At 49.4% G+C, this 16,841-nt stretch overlaps 2 protein-coding genes across 5 annotated transcripts in view; one reads left to right on the top strand and one right to left on the bottom strand.

The window, feature by feature from the left end:
- Positions 1–11,847, top strand: part of CD300LF (CD300 molecule like family member f) — a 45,024-nt gene extending 33,177 nt beyond the window's left edge. The window contains exons 4-9 of one of the 4 annotated variants that reach the window (XM_037741003.1): positions 2,243–2,581; positions 3,961–4,024; positions 7,112–7,179; positions 9,955–9,977; positions 10,307–10,444; positions 10,914–11,847. In XM_037741003.1, coding sequence (XP_037596931.1) covers positions 2,243–2,581; positions 3,961–4,024; positions 7,112–7,179; positions 9,955–9,977; positions 10,307–10,444; positions 10,914–11,069 — 788 coding nt within the window. In that variant the 3' untranslated portion in view covers positions 11,070–11,847. Of the gene's footprint in view, positions 1–2,242; positions 2,582–3,915; positions 4,025–7,066; positions 7,180–9,954; positions 9,978–10,306; positions 10,445–10,913 lie in introns of all 4 variants that reach the window. The other 3 variants (XM_017535649.2, XM_037741002.1, XM_017535647.2) reach the window with 3 other exon arrangements.
- RAB37 (RAB37, member RAS oncogene family) overlaps positions 1–16,841 on the bottom strand; it is a 73,434-nt gene that overhangs the window by 37,553 nt on the left and 19,040 nt on the right. The gene's annotated exons all lie outside the window — the stretch shown is intronic.

The following is a 16,841-nucleotide window of genomic DNA, read 5'->3' as shown; positions in this document are numbered from 1 at the left end:
CCCACCTCGGCCTCCCAAAGTGCTGGGATTACAGGTGTGAGCTACTGAGACTGGCCAATGAGAGATATTTGCCTACAGTACTTTCTTGCTCTGCTCTTGTCAGGTTTTGGCATAGAACATGCTAACCTTGTGAAATGGATTTGGGATTTCATCTTTTTTTCTATGCTCTGAAAATTATATATAAAATAAACATTATTTCTTCCTTACATGTTTGGTAAATATTCCCATTGAAGCTGTATAGGTCTGAAGTTTTATTCTGGGAGATTTTTTGTTTTTTTTTGAGATAGAGTCTTGCTCTGTCACCAGGCTGGAGTGCAGTGATGCAATCTCGGCTCACTGCAGGCTTCACCTCCCAGGTTCAAGTAATTGTCCTGCCTCAGCCTCCTGAGTAGCTGGGATTACAGGCACACTCCACCACACCCAGCTAATTTTTGTATTTTTAGTAGAGATGGGGTTTCACCATGTTGGACAGGATGGTCTCGATCTCCTGACCTCACGATCTGCCTGCCTCTGCCTTCCAAAGTGATGAGATTACAGGCAGGAGCCACTGTGCCTGGCCTTGGGGGAAGTTTTAAACAAGAGATTTGATTTATTTAAATACAGCGGCTATGGGATTATTCAGATTTTCTATTTCATTTGTGCTGATTTCAGCATATTATATATTTTTTTCTTTTCTTTCTTTCTTTTTTTTTTTTCAGATAGAGTCTTATTCTGTCACTCAGGTTGGAGTGCAGTGGTACAATCTTAGCTCAGTGCAACCTCTGCCTCCTGGGTTCAAGAGATTCTCCTGCCTCAGCCTCCCTAGTAGCTGGGACTAAAGGCGCATGCCAGCATGCTAGGCTAATTTTTGTATTTTTAGTAGAGATGAAGTTTCACTATGTTGGCCATGCTGGTCTTGAACTCCTGACTTCAGGTGATCCGCCCACCTCGGCCTCCCAAAGTGCTGGGATTACAGGCCTGAGCCACCATGCCTGGCCCCCACTCGGTAGTTTTTCAATGCTTGCTCCCCTCCCTCCTCTGTTTTGGCATACCCAGTGTCTGTTGTTCCCATCGTTATGTCTATGAGTAACCAATGGTTAGCTCCCGCTTACAAGCAAGAACGTGGTATTTGGTTTTCTGTTTCTATGTTAATTCACTTAGGATAATGGCCTCCAGCTGTATCCATGTTGCTATAAAGGACACGATTTTGAAGAAAAACATATATTTTAAGAAAATGCAGGCCAGGTGTGGTGGCTCACGCCTGTAATCCCAGCACTTTGTGAGGCTGAAGCGGGTGGATTGCTTGAGCCCGGGAGTTTGAGACCAGGCTGGGCAACATGGCAAAATCCTGTTTCAATTAAAAATATAAAAATTAGCCAGGAAGGGGCCTATGCCTGTTAGTCCCAGCTACTTGGGAGGCTGAAGTAGGAGGATCGATTAAGCCTGGGAGGTGAAGGCTTCAGTGAGCCATGATTGTGCCACTGCACTCCAGCCTGGGTGACAGAGTGAGAACGTGTCTCAAAAAAAAGAAAGATAATACTTGCCTTTCTACAAGGTGATAGTAATCAGGACCCTGTAGGATTGGCATAAGGGTGGACAAGTACATCAATAGAACAGAATGGGAAATCCATACATTTGCTGTTTGACAAAGGGGTCAAAGCAATTCAATGAAGAAAGTGGAATCTGTGTCATATGGATCCCATAGCACATGGAGACCAGTTGCCTTTGCTGTTTTGGTCAACTTCAAAGGCACTCACCCAGGGTGGTTTATTCCAGAACCACTAGAAATCATTAGGACCACCAGGACAGCCTCTCCACAGACAGCTGATGTGGCTGCCTCAGCTCGACCTCCTGAGGGTCATCAGTGCTAAGTCAAGGTAAGACCCTGTGGAAATGGGTCTCCTGGTATTTCCTCCCCACCAGGCTGGTCTAACACAAAGATGGCTGCAAAAGGACATTCCTTGAAATCTGCAGATTACTTTGGCCGTAGGGTGGACAGAGGATGAACTGCAGGAAGCTATGATTGCTCAGTGCCAATATTTTTATTTATTTTGGGATCTGTTGTTGTGCACGTCAGTGATTTTCCTGATGGCTTTGACCCAGTGGAAAACTGAAGGACAAAAATTTTGTATGTGGAAGGTATATTTCTTCCTTGACTGTTATTTAAGTTGTGAGACTTGGATTTGGGAGCTATTCCCCAAACAGGAGGCGTGGCCCTGCCCTTGGGGTGGGAGGTGATGGCACACGGATTTGTGTTTTCCAGGCTACTCCATTGCCACTGAAATCACTGGTCCAACCACGGTGAACGGCCTGGAGCGGGGCTCATTGACCTTGCGGTGTGCTTACGGCTCACAATGGGAGACCTACTTGAAGTGGTGGTGTCGAGGAGCTGTTTGGAGTAGCTGTCAGATCCTTGTTAAAACCACTGGATCAGAGCAGGAGGTGAAGAGGGGCCGGCTGTCCATCAGGGATGATCAGAAAAACCACACATTCACTGTGACCATGAAGGATCTCAGAAGAGATGATGCTGACACGTACTGGTGTGGGATTGAGAGAACTGGAACTGACCTTGGAGTCAAAGTTCAAGTGACCATTGACCCAGGTAAGAGGGAGTGTATGCTTGGATTTGTCTCTCAGGGCCTGCTCTGACCTGGTCTCTGAGGTCCTACCCAAGTGACTTCATTGTCACTGAGTGATCTGCCACTTGAGTCCTGAGTCTCATAGAACCCCGACTGACCACTTATGATTGGGAGGGTCAGGGCCTCTCATCAATGCCCCTATGGCTCCCAGGGCTCCCTCCACACTGGGATTAAGCCTTACTAGGCACACTGTTTCTCCTCTGCAAAGCTCAGTGCCTGAGGACAAGGTGACGGTCCCAGTCTCAGCCCATGGGCCAAGGGGATGCCCTCCATGGTATGCAGAGACCCCAATCCTTGCCATTGCTTTCTGGAGACCTCTGTGCCTAGGTGTGTTCTGTTGTTGGTGGAGTTCTGGGCTAGGGCTTCATAGCTGCTGTTCCCACCTCCCATTCCATACCCGACCTGGGAGAAAGAGAGGCTCAGCATAGTCGGGGTGCTGGGGTCAAATTCCTAAGTCCAGAAAGGTCCTCACAGTCAAACAGCTGCATTCCTGGTCCCTGAAATCCCACCATGAGCCGTTTGTGCATGTGGACTTAATGATGCTGTCTTCCTACATCCTTCTAGAATGCAGATACTCTGGGAGGGTCAGCTCAGAGGTCCCAGTGCCTTAGTTTGCATGGGTTTATTTGTTGGGCTCGTTCTGCTGTCGCTCAGAAGATGAGCAGCACCAGCTCGAGGGTACTTGTGGCACGGGGAGAGCACCACAGTTCTCAGGGCCCCATGCTATCCCTGGAGCCTCTGGGGCATGTTCTGGTTTGCACAGTGCTGAGCGTGCATTGTTTCAGTGAATCCTCACAATACCCCTGAGAAGGGGGCATCCCCATCTTTGAGGCTTTGTTACTTGCCCGAAGTCAAGGTTCTTCCTGAATATTATGATTTCCTTCAGGGCTGGTCCTGGCCTTCGATGTCACAGATCTGGTCAGTCACTGTGCAAGTTCCCACTCTACTCCTGTTGTTGCGGATAAATAGGGCTGAGGGTGGAGACTGGCCAAGGCTCTGTCATAAGCAGCAGGACTGCTCAAGTTCAGCTGATCTCCAGCTGCTTCTAGGCTCTTCCCAGCCCCCTCTAACCCTTCCAGGGTCTGCTCAGTGTCCTCCCTGGACCCTGCCCAGCCCCGCCTACCTCTGAGGCTCTGGAGTCTCCTAGAGGCCAGGGAGAAATAAGCGGTCCAGGCTGCAGCCCCTTCCCGTAGGAGCAGTCCGGAATCCCTCAGGCTCAGAGCTGCATGCAGGGCTGTGGGTGGGCTGTGGGCAGGGAAGTCTCTGATCTGGTCAATACATCAAGCATCAACTACAGCATCGACTGCCACCCCCACCATGCCTACCTCCACTACGTTTACAGCACTAGTCACCCTGCAAGAAACCAGCAGCTTCCCAACTCTGAACAGCCACCACTTGGACAACAGGTAAGCCAGCTTTGGTTCCACGGTGTCCTACTTGGCCCAAACTCCTCCAATGGAAAACTCTTTGAAGTCCCAGCTTCCAGCCTGAGCTTTGTCTGGAAGCTGCAGGCTCCTTGGTGATGATGAGGAAGCTGGGAGTCCCTCCCACTTGCCGTCACACCACATGGTGTCCTTTCAGTCCCTCCCCACAGATCCTTCATTCTGCAGCTCAGTGCTGTCTGTGGGTTCGTTCACTCATTCGTCCCTCTTTTACTGTGTTATAATAACATCTACATGGCTGCCCCATGCTGAGCTCTCGGGACACAGGCATGGACTGTCCCCGTGGAGCTCGGAGCTTAGTGCAAGAGACGGATGAGTCGGCAGTAAGTGAGGACGGTGTGGCTCATGTGAGTGTGGGCGTGGGGGCGTGGGGCCACAGGCATGGCTCTTGGTCCAACTTCTGGGAGGACAAGGAAAAGAGAGCTTGGGGAAGTCCCGTTTTCCTTAATTTTCCTCTGATCACTGTTACGGCCAGAACAGTGGTGCCAATAGTTCCTCCCATCTCTAGCGCACCTGGCAGCCACAGAAGGCTTTCCTGGGCATTATTTTGTTGTCTTTGACCTTTCCTACGACCACCCCATGTGGAAGAACAGGCAGATACACATGTTCCCATTTTGCAGAAGAAGAAACTGAGCTTCAGTCCCTTCCTCGGTGAAGGCTGTCACTGGAGCTTGGATGGAAGTCTCTGGATTCCACACCACAGCTTAGTCATGCCTCTAGTGCCCTGCCCAACCATCTGCAGTGAGATGGGCTTTCTAGAAGTGGAAAGTCCCCTTTCATTTCCTCCTTTCACTCTCCTTGGCTCTCATGACTTTTTTTTTTTTTTTTTGAGATGGAGTCTCACTCTGTCACCAGGCTGGAATGCAGAGGTGCAGTCTTGGCTCACCGCAACCTCCACCTCCCGGTTTCAAGTGATTCTCCTGCCTCAGCCTCCTGAGTAGCTGGGATCACAGGCACCTGCCATCATGCCCGGCTAATTCTTGTATTTTTGTAGAGATTGGGTTTTACCATGTTGGCCAGGCTGGTCTTGAATTCCTGACCTCAGGTAATCTGCCTGCCTCAGCCTCCCAAACTGCTGGGATTACAGGTGTGAGCCACCACGCCCGACCTTTGCCTTTATTTTTACGTCTGCCAAGTGCCAAGGTCTCTTATTTCTGGGACCTTGCCACAAAATCCCCGTGGGAAGTCCCCAGTATTCCAACTACCTGAGACCCTTCTACTCCTCTTCTCCCATTTGCCTTCTGTTTTAAAACAATTTAAACTTTTAAAGTTTTCTTCTTCTTTTTAGACAGTCTTACTCTGTAGCTTAGACTTGAGTGCAGTGGTGCTATCTTGGCTCACTGCAACCTCTGCCTCCCATGTTCAAGGGATTCTCATGCCTCAGCCTCCTGAGTAGCTGGGACTACAGGCACCTGCCACCACGCCCAACTAATTTTTTTTTTTTTTTTTTTTTTTTTTTTTTTGAGACCGAGTCTCACTCTGTTTCCCAGGCTGGAGTGCAGTATTGTGATCTTTGCTCATTGCAACCTCCGCCTCCCGGGTTCATGTGATTCTCTTGCCTCAGCTTCCCAAGTAGTTGGGACTACAGGGATGAGCCACCATGCCCGGCCAATTTTTTTATTTTTAGTAGAGACGGGGTTTCGCTGTGTTGGCCAGGCTGGTCTTCAACTCCTGGCCTCTAGTGATTTGCCTACCTCAGCCTCCCAAAGTGCTGGGATTACAGGCATGAGCCACCTTGCTTTGTCCCCATTTTTCTTTTTTCCTAAGCAAACTAATACAGGATGCTCTCTGTTTTGAAAGTTTATTTTCTGGCTGGGCGCGGTGGCTCATGCCTGTGATGGTAGCACTGTGGGAGGCTGAGGCAGGTGGATCACCTGAGGATGGGAGTTCGAGACCCATCTGACCAACAGGAGTGAAACTCTGCCTGGCCGGTCATGGTGGCTCACGCCTGTAATCCAAGCACTTTGGAGGCCAAGGTGGGTAGAACACCTGAGTTCGGGAGTTCAAGACCAGCCTGACCAACAAGGTGAACCCCCATCGAAAAAAAAAAAAAAAAAAAAAAAAACACTAAAAAAAAAAAAAAAAAAAAAAAAACCTTTAAAAAAAAAAAAAAAAAAAAAAAAGAAAAGAAAGTTTATTTTCTACCACACTGCTGCTTCAAATAAGGAATAGTTAAGGGTTTAAAAAATTATTTTATGAATCAAAGCCTTATGTAAATACCCGATTAGGGCCTTTGATTAGCATCAGATAGTTTATTCACTCATTTATTTCGCTTGAGGTCAGGAATTTGAAACCAGCCTGGCCTACATGGCAAAATCCTGTCTGTACTAAAAATACAAAAATTTGCTGGGCATGGTAGTGGGCCCCTGTAATCCCACATACTTGGAGGCTGAGGCAGGAGAATCTCTTGGACCTGGGAGGTGGAGGTTGCAGTGAGCCGAGATTGTGCCACTGCACTTCAGCCTGGGGGACAGAGCAAGACTCCGTCTCAAAAAACAACAACAACAACAACAAAACCCCAACTATCTTTTGTTAAAATTCTTATAAGTTAAAAACTTTTATTTTAGCTTTAGGGGTGCATGGACAGGTTTGTTATATCAGTAAATTGCATGTCACCAGGGTTTTGTGTACAGATTATTTTTCATCCAGGTAATAAGGATAGTACCCTATAAGTAGGTTTTGATTTTCTTCCTTCTCCTGCCCGCCATCCTCAAGTCAGCCCTGCTGTCTCTTGTTCCGTTCCCTTCTTTTTGTCTGTGTGTGCTCATTGTAAAACCACTTTTGAGGGTCCTCAGGAGTGAGGGTTCCTGGGCTGCAAACCACAGACTTGCAGCTCATCAGGTGTGTGCCCTTCCCTTGCCGTCAGGAGTGAGGGTTCCCGGGCTGCAAACCACAGACTTGCAGCTCATCAGGTGTGTGCCCTTCCCTTGCCGCCAAGAGGGTGGGATTGGGCTGAGAGGCAGATGGTGAGCCTGGGGTGCAGGGGCCAAGTGTGGTTGTTCCTAGGCACAAAGTCCTGAAGCTCAGCGTCCTCCTGCCCCTCGTCTTCAGCATATTGCTGCTTCTCTTGGTGGCCGCCTCGCTCTTGGTTTGGAGGATGATGAAGCGCCAGAAGAAAGGTGAGAGGAGCTGGGTGAGGCTGGGCTGGGACTGGGCTGGGTGGCTGGGTGTGTGGCCAATGGCCAGCATTGGCATCTGGGAGCTATCTGGTCCAAGGGATGACCTGCACCATATGGGAAGGGCACTATCCCAAAGGCCCTTGGCAGCTGGCAGTGCCAGGGGAGCAGGGGGCACCCTGGAACTTTCAGGGGAGCCCAGGAGGTTTTGGCATTCTCTGCCTGCCCTGCACATCAGTCCTTCCCCTTCTCTTCCTTCTGACCCACCTCCCTCTCTCTTTCCTGAATTGGCTCTTGGTGGCAGAAGTAGCAATGGTCTTAGGTGAGTGGTCCAGCCTAGGGTGTCTGGACTAGATGCTAGAGTCGGGCCTGTGTGGTTGTCAAGGAGGTACGGAGCTAACATGGAGTGGGGAGGAAGAAACAGACATAAACACAAGAGTGCATGCACACACACTCACACGATCATGTGTACACACACCACATGGATGCCACAGTGCATGTGCACTCGCCACATACACTCCCGCGCCACAATCATGTGCACACACACTGCATGGATGCCACGGTGCATGTGCACTTGCCATATTACACACAATACACACATGCATGCATGATCATATGCACACACACTGCATGGATACCATGGTGCATTTGTACTCACCACATTACACACACACACACACACACACACAAGTATGATCATGTGCACACACTGCATGGATACCATGGATACCATGGTGCATATGCATTCACCACATTACATACACACACACGCACTATCACGTGCACACACACTGCACGGATACCATGGATACCATGGTGCATATGCATTCACCACATTACACACACGCATGCATGATCATGTGCACACACACTGCATGGATACCACGGTACATTTGCACTCACCACATTACACACACACACACACACACACACGTATGATCATGTGCACACACTGCATGGATACCATGGATACCATGGTGCATATGCATTCACCACATTACACACACACATGCACTATCATGTGCACACACACTGCACGGATATGATGGATACCATGGTGCATATGCATTCACCACATTACACACACACACATGCATGATCATGTGCACACACACTGCATGGATACCACAGGGCACGTGCACTCACCACATTACACACGTGCACACACACACGATCATGTGCACACACTGCATGGATACCACAGTGCATTTGCACTAATCACATTACACACACACGCACACACACACAGCCCTCCAAGTGGGATCAGAAAATCGGAATGGCCTTTCCTTCTGTTCCTCCCTGCCCACTGGACTTTCCAGGCTGCCTACTTGCCCTTTGTGAATTTGCTCTTCAAGGAAGAACCTCTTGGTGCAGGCCTTGGCGCAGGAGCCTGCACTCACAGATCATGAGGTCTGGCCTCAACCAAACCCCTTTGCTGTCTGACTTCACTTCCACATTCTCACACAATTGTACCCCTTGCCCTTCTAGAACAGCTGGGTCCTAGCTCTCATGGGGTCCTCTCCAACACTTCTCCTTCCCCATAGCCTGGGAAATCTTTCACCTGGGAAGAGGGGAGCCTGACTGTTTGTTAATTTGTTTTCTGAGATGCTTTTTAGTGATCGCTTTTTCCCCCGAATATATTGCCCATGACCTAAGGTCTAAGTGGTTTCTGTGTTCTTCAGCATCTAGAATTTTGAAACTAAAAACCACTATTTCTTTGTTGTCCCTAGAGCAGGGATGTGGAGGCGGTGGTTGGGAGGGCAAAAAGACAGGACTGGCAACCACCTGAAAACTTGTCCCTAGGCCGGGCACAGTGCCTCATGCCTATAATCCCAGCACTTTGGGAGGCCAAGGTGGGCGAATCACTTGAGGTCAGGAGTTTGAGACCAGCCTGGCCAACATGGTGAAACCCCTTCTCTACTAAAAATTCAAAAAATTAGCTGGATATGGTGGCACATGCCTGTAGTTCCAGCTACTCAAAAGGCTGAGGCAGGAGAATTGCTTGAACCCAGGAAGCGGAGGTTGCAGTGAGCTGAGATTGCACCATTGCACTCCAGCCTAGGAGACAGAGTGAGACTCTCTCTCAAAACCAAACCAAACCAAACCAGTCCCTACTGTGCCCACCCAGCTCATACACTCTACTCGGGGTTGGGGGCAGCTTGGTGATCCTATCTCTGCAGATGACTTTTACTGACAGAGCACCACCTGCCCAGCATAGCCAGCACCCAGGTTGCAAGGAAGGGACAGGCCCTGCCACCCTGTGGCTTACAGCCCACCTGAGGACTAACTAGAATTCAGTGGGATGAATATGATGAGACAGACATAAAGCAAGTGCCCCCGGGGGCCCAGGAGGGGAGTTAGGCAACCTGGGTAGCTGCAGAAGGCAGGCATGACTTTGAATTGACCCCTGAAGGATGAATCAGGTAGAGACACAGTGGAGTTCCAGGCCGAGTCGGGATTCTGCAGAAGGAAACTTACTCCCAGGGGAGCTGATGGCTGGCAGGGCCAACTGATCAGCTGAGTGCACAGTTCTATGATGTGGGGAGCAGAGGGCTGGGTGTCCTTCTTTTTCAGGTGGAGAAATGAAAGCTCAGAGAGGTGACATGACCAGTGTCACAGAGTGTGTCATCTGAGCAATCAGAATTAGAACCAGGTCCCTGTCTCTAAGCTTGGACCTAATTCACCTCTTTTCTTCCATATTTCTCTTCCCTAGACCTGGGGGTTCTTGCGAGTCTGGAGGATGGGCTTTCTAATTCTGAATTGTCATTTGTCTTTTAGCAGCTGGGATGTCCTCAGAGCAGGTAAGAGAGTCCCCAGGGTTGGACCAGAGAGACCAGGCAGTTTCTTTCCCCTTCCTCATGTTCCATCTCCCAGAAGGTCCAAAATATCGGATAAGTCTTGTGCCAAAGTATCCTGTCCTCAGGGCCCCCTGCAGGGCCTGGGGGCTAGGGGCCTGGAAACAGCCAGGGGGCAAGGACTGATGGGTATGGGAGCCTGAGAAGTGGGGGGCACAGAGGGAACTGGGAGAGGGGTACCCAGGGAAGTGGGAGAGACTCTCGTCCCACTTCGGAAAAGGAACCTGTGTCCACAGATGATCTTGTGACTCCCTAGCCTGTGTTCCCTGTCCCAGGTACTGCAGTCCCTGGAGAGTGACCTCTGCTATGCAAACCTGACCCTGCAGCAGACCAGAGCCTCCCCCAAAAAGGCCACCACAAAGCCCTCCTCCTCTGCCCAGGCTGACCAGGTGGAAGTGGAGTATGTCACCATGGTGCGTCCTTCATGGGGGCTGCTGTGAGGCTGGGGCAGGGGGGTAGAGGGCTGCTGTTGCCCACCCCCCACCTTTGGAGGGTGGGCTTTCTCCCATTCACATGGGCACAGAGGTGGGGGGCATGGGGCATAGCCATAGTCACTTCAATACTGGCCTAGGAGCTCCCCCAGGCAAGTCTCAACCCTGGGAATCCAGGGACTGGCCAAACCCTGTCCCTGAGCTGGGCAGGAGAGTGCCAGACAGGCCGAGTGACTTGAGATTCCATGTGCTGCCCTGGTGCAGGGTTGGGGGAGACTCTGTTCTGTTGTGGGTGAAGCTCAGGCTCAGGGTGGTTGGTAGAGTAGGGGGGAAGCTGGAGGGCTTGAGAGGGGTCAGAAGCTCTGAAGGGTCTGCCTCCACCAGCCTCTTCCGAGGGCTCCTCTGCCCTGTGACCAGCACTTCCTACCATCCTCTCTGACCTTTGCTGCAGGCTCCCTTGCTGAGGGAGGACATTTCCTATGCATCTCTGACCTTGGCTGCTGAGGATCGGGAGCCAACCTACTGCAACACGGACCAACTCACTAGCCCCATCCCCGGCAGGGTCCCCGAAGAGTCCCCAGAATACACCACCATCAGGAGGCATTAGCCTGCACTCCAGGCTCCTTCTTGGACCCCAGGCTGTGAGCACACTCCTGTCTCCTCGGCTGTCTGTCCCCCATTCCCCTCTTCAGGACCAGCTGGGGACTGGTACTTCTGCCTGATCAGCCAGCATTGCTCCCAGCTCTGGCTTGGGCTCGGGGCCAAGTCTCAGGGGGCTTCAAGGAGTTAGGGTTCTCTAACCATCCCCTCCTCTCCTACATAGTTGAGGAGGGGGCTGGGGCTATGCCCTGGGGCTTTCATGGGAATGATAAAGATGATAGTGATAAAAATATTATCATTATTATCATAAAGTATCACTATCATAATACCATGGACCTTTATTTATTACCTACCACATGCCATGGGCTGAATAATGGCCACCAAAGCTATCTGCATCCTAATCCTCAGAACCTGTGACTGTTACCTTCTGTGGCAGAAAGGGACTGTGCAGATGTATTTAAGTTAAGGACTTTGAGATAGGGAGATTATTCTTGCTGATTCAGGTGGGCCCAAAATCTAACCACAAGGGTCCTTATAAGAAAGAGGCCAAAAGATTAAAGAGGAAGAGACAGTGCAATCGTGGAAGTGGACATTGGTGTGATGTGACCAGGGCCACGAATGCCACGGCCTTCAGATGCCAGAAAAGGCAAGGAATGGATTCCTGGAGCTTCCAAAAAACCCCAGCCCTGCCCACGCCTTGACTTGAGCCCAGTGAAACTGATCTTAAGCCTCTGGCCTCCGGGACCACAGGAGAATAAATTTGCATTGTTTTTAATAAGCCACGATATTGGTGCTAATTTGTTACAGCAGCAACAGGAAACTCATACGGTACATGGCAGGTGTCTGTCCCTAGATGCTTCCCATGTAGTAACTAATTTAATCCCCATGACAACCAAGAGGCACTTCTATTATTGTCCTCCCCCTTTTTTTGAGACAGAGTCTCACTCTGTCACCCAGGCTACAGTGCAGTGGCAGGTTCTAACAGTTCTCCTGCCTCAGCCTCCTGGGTAGCTGATATTACAGGCACGCCACAACGCCAGGCTAATTTTTTGTATTTTAGTAGAGATGGAGTTTCGCCGTGTTGCCCAGGCTGGTCTTGAATTCCTGAGCTCAGGCAATCCATCCTCCTCAGCCTCCCAAAGTGCTGGATTATAGGTATGAGCCACTGCACTGAGCCTATTGTCCCCTTTTTACAGACAAAGAACCCGAGGGATGGAGAGGTTCAGTGATTTGAACCAAGTTTTACGTCGAGTAAGCAGATGAGTTGGAATTTGATCCCATTTGACCTTAGAGCCTGGAGTCTGCACTATTTGTGTAAGGAGGATAGTGTGTATGTACGTGTGTGTGTGTGTGTGTGTGTGTGTGCTGCTCACACAGGGATCATGAGCATTTATAGATGCTGGACTTACTATCTTTTTCTGAGACAGAGTCTCACCTTGTCCCCCAGGCTGGAGTGCAGTGGTGAGATCTCAGCTCACTGCAACCTCTGCTTCCCGGGTTCAAGCAATTCTTCTGCCTCGGTCTCCCAAGTAGCTGAAACTACAGGCTTGTGCCACCACACCTGGCTAATTTTTGTGTTTTTAGTAGAGATGGAAGTTCACCATGTTGGCCAGGCTGGTCTTAAACTCCTGGCCTCAAGTGATCCACCCACCTCGGCCTCCCAAAGTGCTGGGATTACAGGTGTGAGGTACCACACCTGGCCAGACTTACTATCTTTATTCTAGCAACCTGACAGCCTTCCTTCCAGAAAGTACCCTGAACCCCACCATGTCTCATCATCTCTGACCTAGCTCAAGCAACTGTTGCCTGTCTGGTCTTCCTCTTTCATTTTCTGCCATTGAGTCCATTCTCCTCCCAGCAAGCAGAGTGGTCTTTTCCAAGCACAGATCTTATTACTCCCTGCTTATAGCCTTCTGGTGGTTTCCCTCCCAGCCTGCAAGGTCCCAGGGGATCCATGGACCACTGCCTGCCCCGTCACCCCCATGTCCATTCATTCTCCCTCTCAGGCTCTGCTCCATGCACATTGGCCTTTCTTCTGTCCTTCTAACAAGATAAGGCTTGCTTTCTTCTTAGGGCCCTGGCACTTGCTATTTCTCCTTTCCAGAATGCCCTCCCAGCAGATGGGTGAATAGTTAGCTCCTTTTTATCATTGCATCTCAGCTCAAATGTCACCTCTCAGAAGAGGCCTTCCTTGGCCTATGAAGGGCAGTGACCCTTGCAGCCCACCTCTGATTTCTCTCTGTCTCGTTGCTTTACTTTATTTCCTTTGGTGAAATGACTTACTTAGTGGGGTCTACATTTATCACTCCCTGCATCTCCACTAGGCTGTGTGCTGCCTTACGTGGAAACTTCATCGCATTCACTCCTATATTCCCTATGCCTAGTTACTGTCTGGCACATGGTGGGTTCTCAAATGTTTATTGGTTGACTCATTGAAGAAACAATGCATTTGGAGCAGAAGGCAAGCTCTCAGAGCAAAGGCAGCGCTGTTCATCATTCTGGGAGGGGAGTCCTGGGCCAGACAACCTAAGGAATTTCAGGATTGACTGCCCAGAAGCATGAAGTGGAAAGACTCCTTTTTCCCCTCCTGAAAATTGGAGAGAGGTGAGGGCTTACGATGGCCTCTGGCTGGAGGACCTTTTTCTATCATCTCACCTAGGTTGATTTTGTTGGAGGTGGGATTGTAGGGAGGGATTGGGAATAAAGTGTCAGGGAAAGGCATCGTGGCTTGGGAGGTGATGACAAACTATGGCTGAGTACCACAGGCCTGTGGCCCAGCGGATAGCAGGCTGTGGGCATGTTTAGCAGTCCTTGTCAGTGTGTCCTGGGCTTTGCGTGACTTCTCACAGCTATGGACACCCCAAGGGCATCTGGCGTTGGTGGCCTTGCTGAAGAGATCCTGCTCCCATGACTTCAAAGGTGGTTCCCTAGAATCTCAAGGGCTTTTCTGTCCTGGGGTACTTCTCAGAGCCCAAGCAAGCTTGATCATTCTTGAGCTAGTCATCTAAGCTGGTCAAGTCAGAGTGAGACTGTTTTTGATGTAGACTGTTTTAAGATTTACAGAGCACGAAGCGCCCACAGAGAGATCTTAAAATGGAAAAGTTCAAAGCGGAGCCAAATTAGAGTGAGTCAAGGTTAAGTCATAACATAAGGCCTTGGGCCAGTGCATCACTGTGCCTTTTCAACTATTGTGCATAAAGTGGATTTACTTCAGAGCTTATTTCAAGCAGCCAGCGCTAAACAGGACGTATAAATACGTGCTTATGTTGGATAGGAAGGGATTCATCTTTTCTGGTAATATACAATCATAGATCCCAGTGAAGATTATTGCCATGAAACTTCTGACATTAAGCTAGACACACGAGGAAGACTAGAATTTGGCTCAGTTTGGCTTGGCTGGAGGAATTGCGCTCCTTCTACCTTCATCTGGATGGTGGACACGGGCTGGGAGGAAGGTTGTATTCTGGCTGAGCCAAGCACTGGTGAATCAGCGTGGGAAGACTGATCCATTCTGAGCCCTTTTAGTTGCCTTAGTCAAACTTTGAAAAAACTGTCTACAGGCCGGGCATGGTGGCTCACAAGTGTAATCCCAGTGCTTTGGGAGGCTGAGCCAGGAGGATCACTTGAGTCCAGGTGACTCCTGCAGCTGACTCCTGCAGTCAAAGCACAGCAGAGAGAACCCAGACACTTCTCAGGACCACAAGGCAGAGACAAGCCTGAGCAACATGGTAATCCTAGCTAAAGCTGCTGGGGTTTCCCTCCATTGGTTTTGGAATGATTAATTCTTAAAGATTCCGGGCCAGGCATAGTGGCTTACAACTCTAATCCCAGCACTCTGGGAGGCCAAGACAGACAATCAGTTGAGCCCAGGAGTTTGAGATCAGCCTGGGCAACATAGGAAGACCTACAACAAATAAATAAATAAAAATTAGCTAGGTTTGGTGGCACACGCCTGTAGTCCCAGCTACTCGGGCGGCTGAGGCGGGAGGATTGCTATCTCTACAAAAAATTTCAAAAATTAGCCAGGCACCTGTGGTTCCAGCTAGTCGGGAGGCTGAGACAGGAGGATCACCTGAGCCCTGGAGTTCTAGGCTGCAGTGAGCTGTGATCATGCCACTGCACTCCAGCTTGGGTGACAGAGAGGAAAGAAAGGAAGTATCTACAAGAGAGAATAGGTTACTGGATATATTGTTTTTACCTAAAATGCTAGCCCTCTGGCTTGGTAGCAGTCTGAAAAGGGACTCTTTTATGTTCTCAGAAATGGGGTTGATAGTCATGAGCCATTACAGTCAATTCCAGAGCTGGACAGAGCAGATCTCTGCCTTGTGGTCCTGAGAAGTGTCTGGTTCCCTCTGCTGTGCTTTGACTGCAGGAGTCAGCTGCTAACCCAGCCCAGTTTGCTCAAGCCTGAGCTAGAGTTTAGAGTGCTAGAGAAGTAGCCGGGGCGAGAGGAGGGAGGCAGCTATGCACAAGAGGCAGGAAAGGAAATCGTTTCATAATGTCTACAAATTTGTATGTGGGTGTCGTCTTAGCTGTATTCCCACACTCTATCATGACTCTGCTGAGGCAGATTTTGGGTGGCTGGCCAGTACCTTTATTGTGAAAGAGAGGACTTTAAATATGGTTCCACCAGGCCCGGTGGTTCATGCCTGTAATCCTAGCACTTTGGGAGGCCGAGGTGGGTGGATGACCTGAGGTCAGGAGTTCAAGACCAGCCTGGCCATCATGGTGAAACCCCATCTTTAAAAACGAAAAAAAAAAAATGTTTCCTCAGGTCTGAGTCAGGGTAGCATTTACTGTCTTGCTGTATGATTTCCAGGAAAACACGTTCTGTTAAAACAAACTCTAAGATTTTTAAGCACTCAATCCTGATTGCATGCCTAATTATTTATAGCCATCTAAAGTTGCTGGGATTTCCCTTCTTGGTTTTTAAATTATTAATATTTAAAGATTCTGGGCCAGGCATGGTGGCTCACACCTCTAATCTCAACGCTTTGGGAGGCCAAGGAAGGCGATTGATTGAGCCCAGGAGTCCTAGGCCAGCCTGGGCAACATAGGCAGACCTACAAAAAGGAGGTCTCTACAAAAAATAAAAAATTAGCTGGATGTGGTTGTGCATGCCTGTAGTCACAGCTACTCAAGAGGCTGAGAGGGGAGGATCGCTTGAACACAGGAGGTTGAAGCTGCAGTGAGCCGGGATGGTAGTGCTGCACTCCAGCCTCAGGGACAAAGTGAGGCCCTGTCTCAAAAAAGATTCCACTCGATAAGCCTGTAAGGTCTGGACAGCCTCCTTTTGTGAACTATGTGCATATCACTGGCTTTCAGAAGATAGAACTGTTCGAGAGTCAGTTGACGGGGAAAGAAAAAGCAACAACAACCCTGAGCTGGCAACCTCCAAAATCCATGAGTAGGGTAAATTTGCACTGAAGTGAGGTGAAAGGCCACCTTGGCTTGACACCTTGAAAAACAGAGCTCATAACTGCTTAGCCTTGAAAAGCGCAGACTGCTGGAATCGGTTGATTTCGTGTACCAATTAATTTTTAGATTGGCAGAGAGAGATACAGTAATCAGCCTTTTATTCTACCAAGTAGACACATTTTTTTTTTAACTTTTTAGTTTTCTTTGCCAAAGTCAAATACTTCTGAACTAAGTAGGTGTTATTCAATGTCATTGGAATTTGTAATTGGTCAGTTCATTGAAAAAGTTTGTTAAACCAGGAACTCATAAAAGAGATATACTGTATTCTTTCTTTCTTTCTTTCTTTCTTTCTTTCTTTCTT

This window comes from Cebus imitator, unplaced genomic scaffold, assembly GCF_001604975.1.
Source record: "Cebus imitator isolate Cc_AM_T3 unplaced genomic scaffold, Cebus_imitator-1.0 Scaffold93, whole genome shotgun sequence".
In the NCBI taxonomy this organism is placed as follows: domain Eukaryota; kingdom Metazoa; phylum Chordata; class Mammalia; order Primates; family Cebidae; genus Cebus; species Cebus imitator.
Note: the sequence above shows the minus strand (reverse complement) of the source record. Positions and strands in the feature narration are given on the sequence as shown.